The following is a 21141-nucleotide window of genomic DNA, read 5'->3' on the forward strand; positions in this document are numbered from 1 at the left end:
CTGCATACCAAGACATTTTGGACAATTTCATGCTCCCAACTTTGTTGGAACAGGAAGGGGTCATCCCCAAAACTGTTCCAACAAAGTTGGGAGCATGAAATTGACTGCACACCAGTGCACAAAGCAAGGTCCATAAAGACATGGATGAGTGAGTTTGGTGTGGAGGAACTTGACTGACCTGCACAGAGTCCTGATCTCAACCCCATAGAACATCTTTGGGATGAATTTAGAATGGAGACTGCGAGCCGGACCTTCTCGTCCGACATCAGTGCCTGACCTCACAAATGTGCTTCTAGAGGAATGGTCAAAAATTCCCATAAGCACACTCCTAAACCTTGTGGAAAGCCTTCCCAGAAGATTTAAAGCTGTTATAGCTGCAAAGGGCGGGGCAACTCCATATTATATTCATGTGCATGTAAAGGCAGGTGTACCAAAACTTCTGTAGTTGTACAAGTGTTCAGTGAGAGTATATTAAACACCAAGGATACCCATCCCATGTAAAGCAACTGAGAGACAATAACCAATGCATATGCTTTTATTGTGAAGGTTTGTGAACATTTCTCAGCTGTGGAGCAATCAGTATATGTGATAAAAGGACGATGAAGATGAAGATTATAAACACAATACTGAGTGAGATGAACACTGGACGCTCTGGTGGGAGGAAGTTTGGAGTGAGTGACAAAAAAAAACGACAGATACATAAATAAAAATACAGCAACATTAAAGGAAGAAATGAACTAGGATTGCATTGTGATCAAATAAAAAAAAGAAAGGAAAACAAAATTACATACATCCCAAAAACTCAGCATCTCACCATCCTCCACAGCGTGTACCCCAAGTTTAGTCGGTCAGCCAGGAATCATTTGAGAACATTCTGCTTGCACTATAGCTACAATGTTAAAGGCAACAATTTAGCAGTTGCTATAACTAATGTTAAACCATCATGCTTATAAAGTTTCTAAAAGCTCAGTCATAGGTTTGTGCTGAAGCAAGTACCACAATCATTCTTAGCACACTCAAGCATTAGGTTTATGCAGGAAATGTGGCTCACAGGTGGACGGTTAATTCTAAAATAAGAGCCGATTGAGTTACAATAGTCATTTTATTGAAGTGTATTAAACTATTTATGTACATATTGAGTTACTGAGCCTGTGAGGAAAATGTGTGACTCAGGAATATATATACAACCTTCTATTACTTGGTAGTTACATTAACCTTGTAGGTCTCATACAAAATAATAAGCATCTAAAAAGTGGCTGACCGAGTGAATTTGGGGTACAGGGGTCTCCAGAATTTGGCATCCACAAAATGCAACGTTTGTTGCTCATAGACTGAAAAACAAAAAAGATTGAAATATTTTCCTCCCACATAAAACTCAAACAGGTGACGAGACCATCGAAGTGGCAAATCAGTAACGGCTTTAGTAAGACCAAGTTCCTACTTTGGTCACATTTGCATATACATTCATGTGTTAATAATATATTAAGCAAAAGCAACCATTTAGTCAGAAAAAAAAAAAAAAAAAAGACACAAAATATACAAAACATAGATATGTACACACCATATTCACACATACAACCCTGTTTAAACGCCCCCACACCGCTGCAGGGCTGGAACAGGAGAACTCCTGCTTCCTTATGGCATCTAAGTGCATCGTTTTTTTTAATGTCGGCTTGACCGAACAGCCCAGAGTCTGCACGCCGGCAAATATCAGGACAATGCCACGTACATTTGACCATCCACTACTTTTAAAGTCTCTTATTTTACATAAGAATAACCATCTTGCTTTTGTGTAAATGCAAACAAAAACATAACAGTCACTGAAAACGTGCTGATTTCTGTTAAAGGTAAATAAGCACTGTTCAAACAGTTCTCGTGTTTCTTCAAGCATCTTTGAGTGTGTTCGTTCTTACACTTTGGAAGCAGATTAGCATACACCGGGCAACTTCATTGGAAAAATATACGTTTCCTCTTTTGTTTGTTACGCCCATCACAATGGTGCAGTCTCCAAGTGTCTTCTTCCTAATGCACGCTCTAAAATGTTTTAAATTTCCTCTTGACATTTGTGTCTTTGGAGTAGGAGATTCTATTGGCACTATGAGCAGCAGCTTTTCCAAATCTGAGCCTTTTTCAGGTCGGGTGATGAGGTTAGCGGTCGAGAAGGTAGACGACGAGCTCGTAGGTGGCCATCATGATGGCGGTGTTGGGGATCTGGCGCACTAGGTGGGTGGTGAGGCCTCGGTAGAGCGCTTTGAACCCTTCCTCCCTGAACACCATAGTCACTGTCTGCAGAAACGAGCGGTACTTGGTGCCTTCCTCCCTCAGCCGGGTCCGGACAACCTCTGCATGAAAGAAACAAAAATAAAGCTTAGCAATTAAGAAAACAAAATCACTCTAGAATCATTTCAGCTTCGTTAGAGCCTTAATCAGGATAAATGGACAAACTGAAAATCCGCAGCGCTTGAAATCTTACACTTTAGATAATGAACTCGAGTAATTAAATGAATATTATCACACTAATACAGTGATCTGTGTTCACACTACTAAGTGACAAAATGACACACCACAGAAATGCCTACAAATTCCTAGTACAGTGAACATATATCAGTAGACTTATTCCAAGCAAAAATAAGAAAGCTGGCAAAAGTTACAGCTACTTATAGTACATTAGAGCAAAACTCCAAACTGAATATCCGACATCCAACTAGGAAAAAGAAGAAGAACAAAAAGCCTTCCTGCTCGTCAACTTAGAACTGTCTCCTCGACCCTGAGTCTAGCAAATCACGCTAAGTCGAAATGACTGGTGTCGCACAGCATCGCTGTGGCAAGGCATCAGAAATGCTGAATGTAGGCACCTCTGATGACCATTCATTTCTTTGGCAAGCTCATAGCAATGCGTTACATAAGATCTAAAACGTTGTCAGTTTTTCGTTAAGACTGTGTTAAACATTATCGTAAAGGGGCAATGGGAGTGGCAGGGCAACAATTTGAGTCTTTGGTCAGTCATTATTTTGGTTGCTGCAATGTATAAATAAATAATATAAAAAATATAGCAAGTATAGTATAGTAGAAAGTTAATTGACCAGTCATGGCCATCAAACTATTTTGCAATATTATTATTTTATGTCTATTTTTTTTTTTGTTGCAACAGTTAATTTGAGCTACACAATCTCCCTGGATTATATTTTTGCGTGATATATTTTTTTTACACCAGTACTAATATTAGAATCTTTATTATTAGGATCTATCTGGACTACCTCAGAAAGTGTGAGTGTGTGTGTGTGTGTGGACATCTCTCCTCACCGTGAGGGTAAGCTATACAGGTGGCGCAGGTTTTGGAGGTGGCAGCAGCCATCATCATGTACATGAAGTCGGAGGCGTCTCGTGTGGTCTCGTTCTCTTGGTTCATGCGAGTAGCTGCTCTGGTCTCCAGGAGGCGCCGTTTGATGCTCTCGTAGATCACAAAGTGGATGACGGTCTCTGAGATCCCGGCGTACGATGCAGACATGCCGCGGTAAAACCCACGCAGGCCATCTGTCTGATACACACGTCGCACACACTGCAGCGCGCTCATCCGCCGCTCGCCACGGTTCCTGAGAGAGGAGAGAGACCAGTACAAATCTAATGCTTTTCTCTAGTAAGAACAATGCATCTGTAAAACTAGAACTTATCTAGTATGAGCAAATATAAACAATCCTCTAAGACGACATCAGTCGCACCTGAAGATTCAGACATCTTCATACGTACAGTACTGAAGTTTAGGTTTGGAATAATGAGAGATCCTACTCCATATTATAATACAATACCAGTTACCTGGCGTCCAGTTGCAGTCGGGTCTTGATTAGCCAGATTGGGTTGGTTGCAGTGATGGCCGTGAATCCTGAATTAAAACGAGATCAGAGAACAAGCAGAATTTTTTACTAAAATACAAAAGCAAATCAAGTTTTATCGTGTTTAGACGTTATTGAGATGAAACAGCATGACGTCTCTTTCCAGATTTTCAGACACTGAATACTAGGCAATGTAAACACACAATAAAAAACGGAGACAACATTTTTAAATTGCGTTTTAATTGCCTTAACTTTTCATAATGAATTATTAGTTTCTGACAATAATTTAGCATCAATCACAAGAGTGTTTTAAGGCATTTGTATTTATTGATGCGCTCGAAACAACAGAATCAGAGCTCTAAAGTAATTAGGTTATAGTATATTTATTCAAAATAAAAAAATATCAATTATTTAACTAAAATAAACATTTTAAGAGACAAAAATGAAAAACGCTGAAATAAAAAAAATAAAAATGCAAGGATTATATCCTCATGAAATATCAGTGTTTCACTTTTCCAACCCCAAGAAAACTGAATTTAAAATTAAATCTAGAAAACATTTTGTAAGCCAATTTAAGCTTAAATTTACATTTAAAAAAAAAACAAAAAAAAACTAAACCATTATACGCAAACTAGGTGCATTAAAAAAATTTGCTGTAATTAAATAATACTTAGCTAAATAGAAGCATGTTACTAATTTATTATCCATCCATCTTCTATACCCACCAATCCATCACAGGGCCACATATAGACAGACAACCACACACACTCACTCCTATGGGCAATTTAGAATTACCAACCAACCTAATGTACATGTTTTTGGACTGTGGGAGGAAACTGGAGTAGAAGAAGGGCTTCCTCTTACTCTAAATGCAGCAGATCAGCCAAAACATGTCTGGTGCCAAGATGGCTCAGATAACATTTATTAAGAAGTCTTTTACAGCTTCTAGTTTTTAATGAGATGGATTTGGAGGAAATTTTGGATGAAATTGGATTTTTCCTTCAAGTCTTGTTCCTGGGGCAAACGAGGACCTTTAATGAGGCGGGTATAATAAATAATGCAGTGCTGAACAGGATGCTTCGGTTACTGATGAGGTCCGAGCCGTGTGTGTAAATGTGCGAGATGACTGGTGAAAGGTGTAAGGTGAGAGACTTACCGGCCATGCTAGCAGACACCATGTGGACCTGTATGGAGTCGGGCTCCAGCATGCTGTTCATTCGCTCCTTAGTAGTGGAGTAGGCGGCAAAGTAAATCGCCCTGGAGATATAAAAAGGAGGACACACTTTAGTACACAGTAAGAGCAGAATTCTGAGCTTGGCTTATCTGAGTAGCCTGGGATCAATAATAAGGTGACAAAACACACACAGTACATGTGCCCTGTCAGAGTCATCACCCTACACAGCACTTAATCCAGACATCGCTTCACTAAACAAACACACTAATGTCTTAACACCGACTCTTCTGCCACGTGTGCATTAACAGCCACCGTCTTAACACCTCTCTGCCTCTTCCTCTAGGTCATGAGTCAGCTGGAAAGAAAGTGTCCATGATGAACAAACACCAATCTATCATTTAACAGGACACCGATGAGAACAGGCTTCTTCATTAAAGCACACACAAACACCATTTGTTCTCCTCCGATGCACATGTGTCTGATTCAGTGTGAAGCATGGTTAGTGTCCCCTCTGTACTCTGTATTTTCCTGACAGCTCTTAATGCACCAATATAGAAACACCGTCGCTGTCATTTCAGCTTCCGGGGGGAAAAAAACGACTCAGCAAATAAGCACCTAGCCCATTAAACCAGCATCTCTCCTGGAGACGCCATGCACTGTAAATCACAGGACTGTTTTCCCAGTCAGTGATTAAGAAGTGATTAGATAATTATCAGTAAATGATTGGATAATGATCAGGAAATGATCAGAAAATAATTACATAATCAGTACATGATTAGATAATGAACAGATAATGGTCAGATAATTAAATCATGAAACAGCACAATTTGGATTCTAGATTAAATTACCCTTGAAATTAAAATTGCAATTATCACCATAAGATTTGGTAATATGCAAAGACGGAGAATTTAAGTGCAGTTCATACATAAAAAGTCCACTCTAGGAGACTAACATCTGTAGAAATTGCTGTCTAAACATAACTTCTCCTAATGTTAGCTAATGAGCTGCTTTAAAATACAAAGAGCTATACTAGACGGCTGCTAAAATGCCATGGCTGTAAATATTGCTAAATGGATCTGAAACGTTTAACAAGAATAAATGCCACCTGAGCTAACTGGATTTTCAAGATGTTATGTGACATTTACACACTGTACCAAAGATAATGAAAGGAATTGCTGCACAAGGGAGATTCTCAGGACCTGACGAAGTATACTGGCATTCTGTAGCCAAGTCGAAACAGACCGGAGTGAAGAAAATCTAGTGCACTCATGAAATCCTACAGCGCATTACCAATGATTACTGTCTAAAAAAATCTGTCTGAAAAGTGGGCAGTGGGATATTTTTTACACGTATTTACAGCAGTAAATCTCACAACCTACTACTAGATCTGAAAAGTCACTTGAATCGAATGCCTTTGGTTTGCTCATTAGAAATCGAAATCTATATTCTGTGTAAGCTTCTCTGTGGCATCATCTAATGTTAAAATCACTATACAAATGAACTAGAATTGAATTTTTCCAAATTTCAGAAGAGAACATGGTGTTCTTTTGGTGAAAAGTCCAGGGATAAAAAGCTCTATGGCTCTAGTAAACAGACGATTATAATTCTACATATGTATATAATTATGCTCATTAAATAGCCCAAATATATACTGATGGTCAATTTTTTACAGATAAAGCGATCTATAAAATGTTTCAGAAGGGTACAGTACCCCCAAAATGCATTCAAAGTCACATAAGCTGAAACCTGGAGCTTCTGAAGAGGTAGGAGTCTTCCTCCTGAACATACCTGATCAGGTCATAAAACCATTAATAATTAGCTGATCGCTTAGACGGCTTCTTCTGAAATGTCAAGCTAAATTTACCTTGGTGACCTTTAACACTCAACCCATCTCTGAAGCCTTTTTTTCATGCAACTGTCTATCCTGAGACCAGAGTGTTTCTCTTGACTATTTCTGAAGAGGCATGCTTTAATGTGTGTGTGTGTGTGTTATAAATACAGGCTGATTCTAAATACATCACAGTGATCCTCAGCCATAAACACACTGGTGGCTGTGTATGATGTTCAGCATAAGACAGTGTGTTACTGTTCAGTCTGCGTTCCGAGTTATTCCCATCCTGGTGTTTTTTACATTCAAAATAAATGGCTTATTGCCCCCGGGAACTGACATTGCTTATGCTCTGAACCAAACCTACCTGCAAGGTAATATATGTCAATAATAAATGTGAGTGTGCTACAGGCAGACAATTGAGGATCTTAGCATAGTTTCAGTTGTCTCAAATGAACTGACAATCACATCGAATGAAATCTGTCTCAGTATTCACACCCTGTAGTATTCTAATATGAAATGCTATTCAAATGCTTCTCGACTCACACCCAGCTATTTTGAAATCCTTCACATTCACACTTATATACTTTTCTAACCGGTAGAGTTTCTGTTTCTTTTATTCAATACATTATTAAAATCCCCCAATTAGATTTCATTAAGAAGTTTTTCTGATTGTATAAATGAAGATGTTTGATTACAGATAATCAGCCGGATTAGTATTTGAGACTAAGGCTGTGAGTCAAAGTAGGGCATGTGTGGTGTATTTTGTGTAAGAAGCACAGAGCATGATGTTGGTCAGGGCTGTCTCAAGAGCTTGGAAGCTAGCTTGCTCTGACCAAGTGTGAGATAGTTGTAAGATGATCAGGAGAGACGCAGCTAAACCGAAAGTTTAGCGTAAGTGCTATGAAATGTGTTGCCATGTCAAACCGTGACTAATTTATTCTTATGAGCCAAAGAGTCTGCGAAAGAGTGCTTGTGTTGAAAAGCAGTGGGGAAAATTACCTCGACGGGGCAACTCCTACTAGATTAGGGCCAAGACCTCGGAACAAAGAACGAGGGCCTTCCTTCTCCAAAATCATCCTAGGGGAGAGAGAGAGAGAGAGAGAGAGAGAGAGGCAGGTCAATGTAAGAAACACAAATCAAATTAAACTGCACTCTTGGAAAATTCTGAAAAACCCATCAGATCTTCAGTTCTCCTGGTGGAACCTTGAAGGGTTCTATATCGAAAAAGGTCCTGGAACGATCCCCAGAAAAGTGCTTGTTTAAAAAAAAAATTAAATAAAATAAAATAAATAAAATAAATTAAGAGTAGATTCACAAAAATGCAGGAAAAGTCAGAAGAACCATAAAAGAATGACAATGCGGAAGTGATGGGGTAAGATAAATTAACACTAAATTAAAAAGGGACAAAGTGTAGCAATACTAATACTAGACACGCACAGAATATTATGTTAAAGCACAACTGACAGGCTAATGTTTAACGTTATCAGATTCTTATGCACAGCTTTTGTTTGTGTCCAAAATTATGTTACTTTCATTTGTTTGCATTTTATAACATTTATCGCACAAACCTATTGGTGTTTACATTTGCTGAATGAAAAGTGCATCGTATCAAGATATCGCTGTATTGCATCGATGCTGAATTGTGCACATCATTACAGCACTAGTTTATAGCTCTATATGGGAGGAGAATATCCTGCAGGATTCTCACATGAACTTCACAGCATTGTCTATTTTTATTACAAGGAGAAATACTCTAACTGAGCAACCTTTGCTTGAGATTGTGTACCATTTAATAAAACACTGCTCAAAAGGAGAAAAAAAACACACCATTTTTTTTTATTACCAGCAAAAAGCAAGAAAGCTCACACCCTTTCTGGACATTTTAAGCACACACACACACACAGGGCTGATCTGGCCTTGAGCTTTTGTGAGCACAGTGCAGGGAGCTATACAAAATTAAAAACAATACATGCCACGTTGACTTCGTTACCAGTTGTACCTTGTACACATAATTCCATTCAACTGTCTTGCATAATAATGCTGAAACATGATAACCCATCCTCAGCATTGTCCATTGTTCCCTAAAATTGACGGCATTGCAATTAAAGTTTGAACTGAGCATGAAAAATCAAAGGGGTTGAAGAGATGTGCCAAACATTTTGGCACTCCTGGGATCCTGTGGTGAGCTGAAAATGAAGGGCTTGCGAATACGGGCGCCACGATTGGCTGGAACAGGGGGAGTGTATGAGTGGGACCGAGAACAGAACTGACTTTCATAACAAAACAAAGAGTGACAGAGTGAGGAGGTAGGATTAAATATGGAATGCAAAAAAAACAGCAAAGTGTAATCCGAGTTGATGTAAAGAACATTTTGTAACCCACCATAAGAGCAGGTCATCTCGTACAACATAGCTATGCTGAGTCAAAATCTCGCTCGTGTTCTCTGGATTCACGTCCAGTCCAGAGTCATGTTTCGGTAGTGAGATCTCAGCCAAACAGGCTCAAAGCCTCCACAGCAAGCGCGAGTGTGAACCTGGCAGGCTTTACATACACATTTCCTTTTAATGCCACAGGCAGACTGCTGTTAAATGTGAAACAGCCTGAAAGACTTGTGTGATAAAGCGGCTGCTTACAAATGTGCTTTTTTAAAAAGATTCTGTACAACACTACAGTGACGGTGCAAGGATTTAATTATTAATTTAATTTGTGTGTGTTTTGGGGAGAGTGGTGGAGAATGACCTGGTGGGGTGTAAGACTGAGTAGAATGTCCAGATGTGGATTGATTTTGGATAGAACATCTGGGCCTGGTGCTATTCTGGGAAGAACAGCCTGATGTGGAGTGGTTTTGGATCTAACCTCCTGGTGTGGTGAGACTTCTGGTTAAATGTTTTTTTTTTTTCCATGAGATGCAAGAGGTGCAAGTTGTTCTAGGAAAAATAATCACATTCAGGGTGATGTGACGCACGGCATCAGTTACAACCCTGAAATTGCATCATTTCCAAAATGTGTTCCTCTTATATAAACTAGAAACAACTGTTCCCTTACCATCCTCTCATTTTTCTTTGCTCCTTTATGAAGTGAATTCAAAATCCATTACTAAACAAACTGTGTACCAAATAATCAACAACAAACAGTATTTCTTTTTACCAGCATTAGAACAAGTCCTGGTTAGTAAGTGTACACACAGAGGGAAGTGGAAAAAGTACGCACTTGAGGCAGTGTAAGGGGCCGGGGGTAGCCACTCGGGTCATGGTGGCTCCATTCACTGTGCTGAGCTGAACGCTGGAGATATAAAGCGTTATGGAGGAAGACTGCAGCCTCGTCTTTACCACCTCCAAAGGGCACGTCAAAATGGCTCCCACTGTACCACCACATCTACAGAGAGAGAGAGAGAGAGAGAGAAAAATAAAACTTAATATGGTTTTGGTGGTGAGCTATGTTCAGAACAGAAAGATTAGGTCATCCCTGGCTAGCTCCATTCCTAGCCTTTGTCCCGCATCATGACTAATATCTTCAGTTGAATTTTACATTTGTCTCAACTTGTTCTGATTGGTGTCTTTCACTTCCTCAAGGACGTACTGTGCTGTTATAATACTTGTGTGTGTGTGTGTGTGTGTGTGTGTGTATATAAGTAAAGCAATGCCCAAAAAATAATCGTGAGCTATAAAGTATCCCCTGCAAAAATTCCTCACACATATCTTTTAATCTATTAAAAACATTTTGTTTATTACCTGCCAGAAGTGTAAATAGTTAACAGACGGTTAACTGTTATGACACACCCCTTAATTTGGTAAAAAAAAAAAAAAACCGAATGTATGCAGTGTTTTTACAGTGCATTTAAAATAAAACAAGTATAAGTGAAATTTACTTCACAGTCCTGTATGCAATTTCCAGCTCAAATGGAAAAAACACAGTAAATAACATCCGTGCTTGGTTTAGTGGCCTTGATATTTCATTTACATGATCAGTTGGGAGCTTCAGAATTGTCTCTGGAAAATGATTTTCATAATTTCCTTTATATATAAAATGCATTTCCTGTGTGTAATAACGGCGTCAAAATGAGACGCAGGCATATATCAGTTCAGCCAATCGTGTTGAAGCAGATAGAAGTCAAGAGTTTCAGGTGATTTTCACATCAAAAAATGAGAAAATACAATTCATCATACAGTCGTAGTTATACGATGAATGTAGTGTAGTGTTCGTAATTCCTTAAATATAGATTTGTAATTTTCCAACACTCAATCAGTCCTCTTAAAACACCGTCTATTCACGCTTATGTATTAAAACAAAGAGTAAACTTTAAGCCTGCAGTCATTATATATGAATGTGGAATGTATAGTACTGGTATTTAGCTTCATCACCACATAATGGACCTTGTTCACTGGGTAGACATGAATGAAAAACTTTCCTGTAAATCACCTGAGCAAAGCAGAGCTTCACATCAACAGTGCAAACGAACACTGGAATTCCGACACACACTAGCATGAGTGTGAGGCTGCATGAGAAATTTCTTTCAGCATACCTCAACCTGATAGAACACCTTCAGGTTAAATTAGAGCAGAGATTGTGAGCCAGGCCAAAACTGGGGCGTCTGCCTTTACATGCACATGAATGTAATATGGAGTTGCCTTTTGCAGCTATAACAGCTTCGATTCTTCTGGAAAGGCTTTCTACAAGGTTTAGGAGTGTGTTTATGGGAATTTTTGACCATTCCTCTAGAAGCGCATTTGGGAGGTCAGGCACTGATGTTGAAGTCCTGGCTCGCAGTCTCCACTTTAATTCATCCCAAAAGTAGTTCTATCATCAGGTTGAGGTCAGGACTCTCTCATCCATGTCTTTATGGACCTTGCTTTGTGCACTGGTGTACAGTCATGTTGGAACAGGGAGGGGTCATCCCCAAACTGTTCCCACAAAGTTGTCCAAAATGTCTTGGTACGCTGAAGCATTAAGAGTTCCTTTCACTGGAACTAAGGGGTCAAGCCCAACACCTGAATTCAATGATTTGGAGGGGTGTCCCAAAACGTTCGGCAATATAGTGTACAAACCATTAAACTCAGTGCTTCATTTCTGAAGAGGCTGCACCGTGAAATGTGGATCTTTTATCGGCCACGCGTCTTCACGTGATACATGAAGTCAGAGTCCGACGGACTTGACCTTTGGAGCACAGCGGAATGTGAAATTTCTTCATGCCGAGTTTGATTTTCCGGTCTCCAGCATTCTCACGTGTATAAATGAAAGTCAATGGAGTGCAAAGTGTAGAGTGACCACGCCTTTGTTTGGGCAAGGTCATGACTGAAGAAATACTTATTCACTCTGACTCATTTGTCTATCAGGTGTAAATTTCTCACACACACACACACACACACCTCCAGGTCTGAATGATTCAAACACGTAACAGCCATAATTGCTGCAACTGCTAAGTTTACTTTGCAAATATTTTGCAACCAAAGAAAGTATATGAAAGTACCTGCTGCATGATTTATAGACAAATATTCCCTTTTCTAAGAGTTGCAACACACACGTTGTCCTTGGTCATGGACCAGTCATACACTGTGTATTCTGACATCTTTCAATCACCACCAGCATTAACTTCTTCAGCAATTTGAGCAAAAGTAGCTCGTCTGTTGGACTGGATCACACGGGCCAGCCTCCAGTTTTGGAGATGCTCTGATCCAGTGGTCTAGCCATCACAATTTGGCCCTTTTGGTCAAACTCGCTCAAATCCTTACCCTTGTCCATTTTTCCTGCTTCTAACACATCAACTTTGAGGACAAAATGTTCACTTGCTGCCTAATATATCCCACCCACTAACAGGTGCCATGATGAGGAGATCATCAGTGTTATTCACTTCACCTCTCAGTGCTCATAATGTTATGGCTGATCAGTGTATAGTATAAATGGACACCAGCTGAAACTCTAATATGTTAATCAATTTCCACCAATCACGAGCCATCACAACACTGCATGCGTCATAACCCGTCTGTAGACTTCTAGGTTTTGTGAACAAGCAAGATGACTATCAGTTAACTTAAACTATTTTGAACAAAATCTTAAGTATGACTGTTTCTCTCACATACACTCACTCTCACTGACACACCCCCTCACTCACACCCAGTTATTTACACCTCCTCACTCACACACACAACCCATCACTCGCTCACTCACACACACAACCCATCACTCGCTCACTCACACACACAGGGTCTCACACACACACGGTCTCTCACACACACACGGTCTCTCACACACACACGGTCTCTCACACACACACGGTCTCTCACACACACACGGTCTCTCACACACACACGGTCTCTCACACACACACGGTCTCTCACACACACACGGTCTCTCACACACACACGGTCTCACACACACACACGGTCTCACACACACACACGGTCTCACACACACACACGGTCTCACACACACACACGGTCTCACACACACACACGGTCTCACACACACACACGGTCTCACACACACACACGGTCTCACACACACACAGGGTCTCACACACACACAGGGTCTCACACACACACAGGGTCTCACACACACACAGGGTCTCACACACACACAGGGTCTCACACACACAGGGTCTCACACACACAGGGTCTCACACACACAGGGTCTCACACACACAGGGTCTCACACACACAGGGTCTCACACACACACAGTCTCACTCTGATGGTGGCTTAATGTGTAAATATACTCAGCACGTGTATGTGTGGACGTAGCTGCTACGTGACCACAATGTTCACATACTCACTTGTGTATCTTATGTCCGCTAGATGTTACAGGGCCAAAAGGTCTGTTCCTTTGCTTCAACATACATTAAAAATGATTCATTAAGCTAGAAAATTCAGAAGAGCGGTACTCAAAAACAGAGTATTTACTAGGTTTAAAGAGGGTTTAGAAATTCAGGCTGTAAGAGTAAAACCGGTCTGGAAGTATGTGATTTGAGATACAGCACTGGTGTGTTTATACAGTTGGGAATGCGGTGTCACAGTGAAATTTCAGAGCACGGGCTAAATGAACACAGTGTACATGCGGCCATCTCGTGCATGTGTGTGGGTGTGTGCATGTGCTGATCTGCAGGTATAATCAGCCTTTCGCTGATTTTGTATGGCATTACAGGAGGAGACAGTTAGCTAGGTAAACATGCCTTAAACTAATCCCATTCCCTCACACAGATGTTAGAAAATGGAGTTTCAATGTTTAATGTGAAGCTGAATGATCCGCCAAGTGCCATCAAACACTGTTTAGTGTAAAATATGAATTCAATTCAATTCAATAAACTTTATTTATCCCCAAGGGGCAATTAAAGGCACGCAGAGTAGTTAAAAAAATGATCAGTGCAAATACAAAATAAAATAAAACAAATAAAATACAATTGTTGTATGATAAATGGAATAAGTCTGTTAATAATAAGCTGTAGAAAATATCTGTAAAACATCTGTATAAAATACAAAATATCTGTAAAACATCTGTATAAAATATAAGAGTTTTGCTTAAAGCTGAAAAAACAAGAAGAGGAAGAGTAGAAGAAGGTGAAATAGATTGATGCACATATTAATTAAACATTATTCGAATATTGCTTTTATTATCCTTCCCTGAAACATCTAGCTCTTATTTAACAACTTTAATCCTAACCAAAGCTACGTTTTTACCAATAATGACCATCAATTTCTATGTTTCAGAAAGAAACACAAAACAAAAACAAACTCATTCTGTGAAACACAGACTCCTTAAAACCAAGTACTGTCATTCACCGAAGATCTGCCAGTAAATGCGTCCTGTTCCTCATAGTGTGATCACATGCCGCTTATCGAGCGTGTTAAAGTATCACAATAGTTATTGTAATGCTGACAGGACGGACTTGGGAAACCAGATCTTAATTATTTGCTGTATTCGCTTCTTACCTCGCGTAAAATGATGCAACACCGCAAGCAGATTAATTCATGTATGTTATATATCAAGACTGTTTACTTAAAAAAGAGCCAGTTCTGAGTTGGCGCTTTACACAACAGGATTATATAACGTGTTCAGTATAATTTAACTAAAAGCTCATCTTTATAGGTCTGAAAACATTTTCATTTTAAAGCGCTCTGTATCTACAGTGATTTTATCCAAAACAGCGCTTTCCTTGTCTACGCCGAAATGTCCGAAAACACACTCTGTGCGCGTGTGTTAACTAGATAACAGGCACAACAACATCGTCCATCTTGTTTGTTTTGAACGGAATGGGTCGAGCGATTACTTTAATTTTTCCACAGCACAATATGAAATCTACATTTTCATATAAAACATCATTGTTACTTACAGGAAAAATTTTCTTTGACCAGTTGTTTATTTCCTTCTAAATACCGAATGTGAACACTGCTGGATTTGTACAACCATTATTATTTTACTCCCATTATTTAATTTATTCCTTCTGATTTTCGGGAACTTTCCCTGCACTCCTCAGCCAAACTAAATATACAGGAGATACGTATTGCAAAAATCTGTAAAAGCACAGCCATATTATTTCTTAACCTCAGACAGGTTTTTACAGAGAGCTGTAAATGTGCCTTGTATTAAAAAAAAATATTAAAAAACTATTATTATTTTATTATCTGATTCATCTTCGGTAGCTGGTTGCGATCGCCAGACTCACACAACACCAAATATGTGAGACGCGAGAGCTTTTTAGGTTCTTTAAACACAACTGCTTTCTTTTAAGTTCAAAAACGCTTTTATTTTATAGTGTTATTATTAATACTATAATATATGATGTCATGCTATAATTTATATGTCCTTTAGTTGCAGCTGTACTTGTCATAGATAGATAGATAGATAGATAGATAGATAGATAGATAGATAGATAGATAGATAGATAGATAGATAGATAGATAGATAGATAGATAGATAGATAGATAGATAGATAAAACAAAATCACACCACAAACCCAAGAACGGTCAAGTAAATCTGGAGGAGTTACAATATCATCACAGCACTGTTCAGAGAATAGGAAAAGTCAGAAGTTGTTATAAAGGCAATATAGCTAGCATTAGAAAGCTTTTCAGAAGTGTGTGAGTGATCAATGTTTATGAACGATGTTCATGTGTCAGCACTGACCATTTTCATTACTGAACGTGTGTGAAGCCTAAAAATCTTTCACAGTGTGTGTTACCAAAACCTTTGTAGTGAATGCACAACGCAGATTTTAGTTACACAAACTCTCAATTAAAGTGCACGGTTGCTGTAATAAAAAAAATACACAACAGGGTCAGAGACTAGAATAGAAATATATGTGGCAAAATACACACACACACACAAACTCAGTTACTCTGTGTGTGTATATAGATATGTATATATTTGTGTTTTAATTGACAAATGTTATAGACAGATAGACAGACATGGATAGATAGATGTGATAGTCACCTTATTATTTATATTACAAACTATATCATTGTATTTTGTGTAATGTTAATATTTTAAGTGGTTTATAACAGACCAAATATTAAGTATGACTGTTTCTATCACATACAGACACACTCTTTCACACACAAACAGTCTCACTAACACACAGTCTCACTAACACAATCTCACACACTCTCACACACACAGAGTCTCACTCTCACATATACACTCACAACCACTCTCACTCGCTCTCTCACACACAGTCTCACTCACACACAGTCTCACTCACACACAGTCTCACTCACACACAGTCTCACTCACACACAGTCTCACTCACACTCACACACACAGTCTCACTCACACACACACACACAGTCTCACTCACACACACACACACAGTCTCACTCACACACACACACACAGTCTCACTCACACACACACACACACAGTCTCACTCACACACACACACACACACAGTCTCACTCACACACACACACACACAGTCTCACTCACACACACACACACACAGTCTCACTCACACACACACACACACAGTCTCACTCACACACACACACACACAGTCTCACTCACACACACACACACACAGTCTCACTCACACACACACACACACAGTCTCACTCACACACACACACACACAGTCTCACTCACACACACACACACAGTCTCACTCTCACACACACACACAGTCTCACTCTCACACACACACACAGTCTCACTCACACACACACACAGTCTCACTCACACACACACACAGTCTCACTCACACACACACACAGTCTCACTCACACACACACACAGTCTCACTCACACACACACACAGTCTCACTCACACACACACAGTCTCACTCACACACACACACACAGTCTCACTCACACACACACACACAGTCTCACTCACACACACACAGTCTCACTCACACACACACACACAGTCTCACTCACACACACACACACAGTCTCACTCACACACACACACAGTCTCACTCACACACACACACACACAGTCTCACTCACACACACAGTCTCACTCACACACACAGTCTCACTCACACACACAGTCTCACTCACACACACAGTCTCACTCACACACACAGTCTCACTCACACACACACACACACAGTCTCACTCACACACACAGTCTCACTCACACACACAGTCTCACTCACACACACAGTCTCACTCACACACACAGTCTCACTCACACACACAGTCTCACTCACACACACAGTCTCACTCACACACACAGTCTCACTCACACACACAGTCTCACTCACACACACAGTCTCACTCACACACACAGTCTCACTCACACACACAGTCTCACTCACACACACACACAGTCTCACTCACACACACAGTCTCACTCACACACACACACACAGTCTCACTCACACACACACACACAGTCTCACTCACACACACACACACACAGTCTCACTCACACACACACACACACAGTCTCACTCACACACACACACACAGTCTCACTCACACACACACACACACAGTCTCACTCACACACACAGTCTCACTCACACACACAGTCTCACTCACACACACAGTCTCACTCACACACACAGTCTCACTCACACACACACACACAGTCTCACTCACACACACACACACAGTCTCACTCACACACACACACACACAGTCTCACTCACACACACACACACAGTCTCACTCACACACACACACACAGTCTCACTCACACACACACACACAGTCTCACTCACACACACACACACAGTCTCACACACACACACACACAGTCTCACTCACACACACACACACAGTCTCACTCACACACACACACAGTCTCACACACACACACACAGTCTCACTCACACACACACACAGTCTCACTCACACACACACACAGTCTCACTCACACACACACACAGTCTCACTCACACACACACACAGTCTCACTCACACACACACACAGTCTCACTCACACACACACACAGTCTCACTCACACACACACACAGTCTCACTCACACACACACACACAGTCTCACTCACACACACACACACAGTCTCACTCACACACACACACACAGTCTCACTCACACACACACACACAGTCTCACTCACACACACAGTCTCACTCACACACACACACACAGTCTCACTCACACACACACACACAGTCTCACTCACACACACACACACAGTCTCACTCACACACACACACACAGTCTCACTCACACACACACACACAGTCTCACACACACACACACACACACACAGTCTCACTCACACACACACACACACAGTCTCACTCACACACACACAGTCTCACTCACACACACACAGTCTCACTCACACACACACAGTCTCACTCACACACACACAGTCTCACTCACACACACACAGTCTCACTCACACACACAGTCTCACTCACACACAGTCTCACTCACACACAGTCTCACACACACACAGTCTCACACACACACAGTCTCACACACACACAGTCTCACTCACACACACACACACACAGTCTCACTCACACACACACAGTCTCTCACACAGTCTCACTCACACACACACACACACAGTCTCTCACACAGTCTCACTCACACACACAGTCTCACTCACACACACACAGTCTCACTCACACACACACAGTCTCACTCACACACACACAGTCTCACTCACACACACACAGTCTCACTCACACACACACAGTCTCACTCACACACACACACAGTCTCACTCACACACACACACAGTCTCACTCTCACACACACACAGTCTCACTCTCACACACACACAGTCTCACTCTCACACACACACAGTCTCACTCTCACACACACACAGTCTCACTCTCACACACACACAGTCTCACTCTCACACACACACAGTCTCACACACAGTCTCACACACACTCACAACCACTCTCACACACACTCACAACCACTCTCACACACACTCACAACCACTCTCACACACAGTCTCACACACAGTCTCACTCACACATATACACTCACATTTACTCACCTACACACACAACCACGCTCACACTCTCTCTCACACACACAGTCTCACTCTCACATATACACTCACATTCACTCACCTCACTCTCTCACACGAAACTACAGACACACTACATATGATGTTTACAATCTGAATGCAATGTCACTCACCCTCCAGCAAACAGATGAACCAGGGTGTCTCTCCGACTCATCCTCACACATATTCCGGACTTCAGATCAATAGAAACCGATAAGAGTTTATCAGGAGTGTGTTAAAGCGGAGGAAGTCGCGTGACCTTGGTACTCTTGCTGAACTTCAGCAGCGCCGCGTGGAGCTCACGAAACCCGCCACAGAGAAACTCGCTAGCATAGTCTGCTAACTAGCCGAGTGTCCTTACTCCACCAACATGTTCGCGTAAAAATATTCTGGTTTTTCCCTTTTCGCGACACGCACATCGAATCCATATCCCATCTGCAGCTACAGAGCGCCGAGCAAATAAATACTGGGCACACAAACCTCGACGCTCCTTTCCATAATCCCAGCTCTTCCCCCCAAACCGTAGACTTTACCCAAACTCACTCTCTTCTTTAGTTAGGACGCATGCCAGAATTAACAAAGGTACCCTAGATAGGGTGTATGAGTCGCTGTGTTGTCTGCGCTACCTAGTGCACGAATATAGTGAGCAGCAACTATTATGAAATACAGCCGTTGCCGTGGTTGTTTTTTTATGGACCAGTCAGGGGAAGGAAAAACAGAGCTTCTGATTGGTTGCTGCGTCTTTGCACGTCTCTTTCACGTGCTGTACATGACGCTGAATGGGGCGCGTGTCGTGCACTGATAAACAGAACTAGCATGAAACTGTGTAAACGTTAACTTTACCCCAAATTTACCCCAAACTTGTCTAGGGCTGTAAACAAACTAGATAACGCTAACTGGTTCTGGGCTATAAATAACATCTCTCTTGACTCTTAAACGCGGACAAATCAATACAGAATAAATACAGACGTGACTACACAAAGCACAACGCTCAGATTGGATCAACAGTCCAAAAGTGACTAAAGTTTTCTGTCAGTGAACTCTCAGTGCTTCCTAACATGATGTTTTATTCACAGTTACTCGTTAAAGAATGCTATACTTACGTTTGGCAGACTATTACCCAGAGCAACTTGCATTTTCATGTAATTTTATACAACTGAGGGTTAAGGGGCCCTTCTTCAGGGCCCACAACCTCTTGATCAGTAGTCCATCACCTTAACTATTAAGCTACCACATCCCCTTAATACGCTTAACCCATTTCTTTCCCTGCCGTCATGTCATCAGTCGCTTTACATGAACAGCTATAATCTCTAATCATCCAGGTTCCATCCATGTAGCATTCGCAAAAATCAACAGAATTCAAAGAGCAAATGTATTTTATAAAACAGTTCACGTTTTGGATAAATATGCAAGAACGACCTCCCACACGGATATGCTTCGGTTTGTGTCTTAACTCCATGTTGAATTCAGTTTTATTTGTACAATGCCTTTAACTGATGTGAATTTTCACACACATAAAGACAGAAGTTCAGATATAGCTAGAGCTAGAGCTGGAAAGACCGAAGCAGATGAACAACTCGCAACAAGAAACCTTGAGAGGAACCGGACAAATGGGCATCATAAATATACTGTATAATAAAGATTCGGTTTGATATCTAAAAAGGAGAGATTGTTGTTTAGGGGATTTGAAGCAAACACCAATATACCAGGTATGGGTTACAGAAGTAGGTCATAAAAGGCATAAAATGATGGAAATGTGCTTTTAAATTCTTGGATCTGATTAGTAAGAAGCAGTTGAGTTTTCTATAGCAATATAATATAATCAGTTTCTTATGTTTTTTTCTTACAGGTACATGTAGTGATGAGATG

At 40.8% G+C, this 21141-nt stretch overlaps 1 protein-coding gene across 1 annotated transcript; it reads right to left on the reverse strand.

Annotated features, from left to right (window-relative positions):
* Positions 1 to 519: 519 nt before the first annotated feature.
* Positions 520 to 19842, reverse strand: LOC131367780 (solute carrier family 25 member 36-A-like). Its single transcript, XM_058413276.1, has 7 exons — positions 19407 to 19842; positions 10046 to 10210; positions 7835 to 7912; positions 4987 to 5087; positions 3814 to 3880; positions 3304 to 3593; positions 520 to 2342 (listed from the first exon to the last, which is right to left on the reverse strand). Exons 1-7 carry the CDS (start codon positions 19445 to 19447, stop codon positions 2149 to 2151), a joined length of 936 nt encoding a protein of 311 aa, XP_058269259.1. The 5' UTR covers positions 19448 to 19842; the 3' UTR covers positions 520 to 2148.
* Positions 19843 to 21141: the final 1299 nt, after the last annotated feature.

Source organism: Hemibagrus wyckioides, linkage group LG17 (assembly GCF_019097595.1).
Source record: "Hemibagrus wyckioides isolate EC202008001 linkage group LG17, SWU_Hwy_1.0, whole genome shotgun sequence".
In the NCBI taxonomy this organism is placed as follows: Eukaryota; Metazoa; Chordata; class Actinopteri; order Siluriformes; family Bagridae; genus Hemibagrus; species Hemibagrus wyckioides.

Bases quoted from the DNA above. Each gene is read 5' to 3' on its own strand.
- LOC131367780 (XM_058413276.1), bottom strand. From the start codon at position 19,447: ATGAGTCGGAGAGACACCCTGGTTCATCTGTTTGCTGGAGG. The intron at 7,913-10,045 runs GTGCGTACTTTT...TCTCTCCCCTAG, and splicing joins GGCCCCTTACACTGCCTCAA to GATGATTTTGGAGAAGGAAG. The intron at 3,594-3,813 runs GTAACTGGTATT...CTCCTCTCTCAG, and splicing joins CGACTGCAACTGGACGCCAG to GAACCGTGGCGAGCGGCGGA.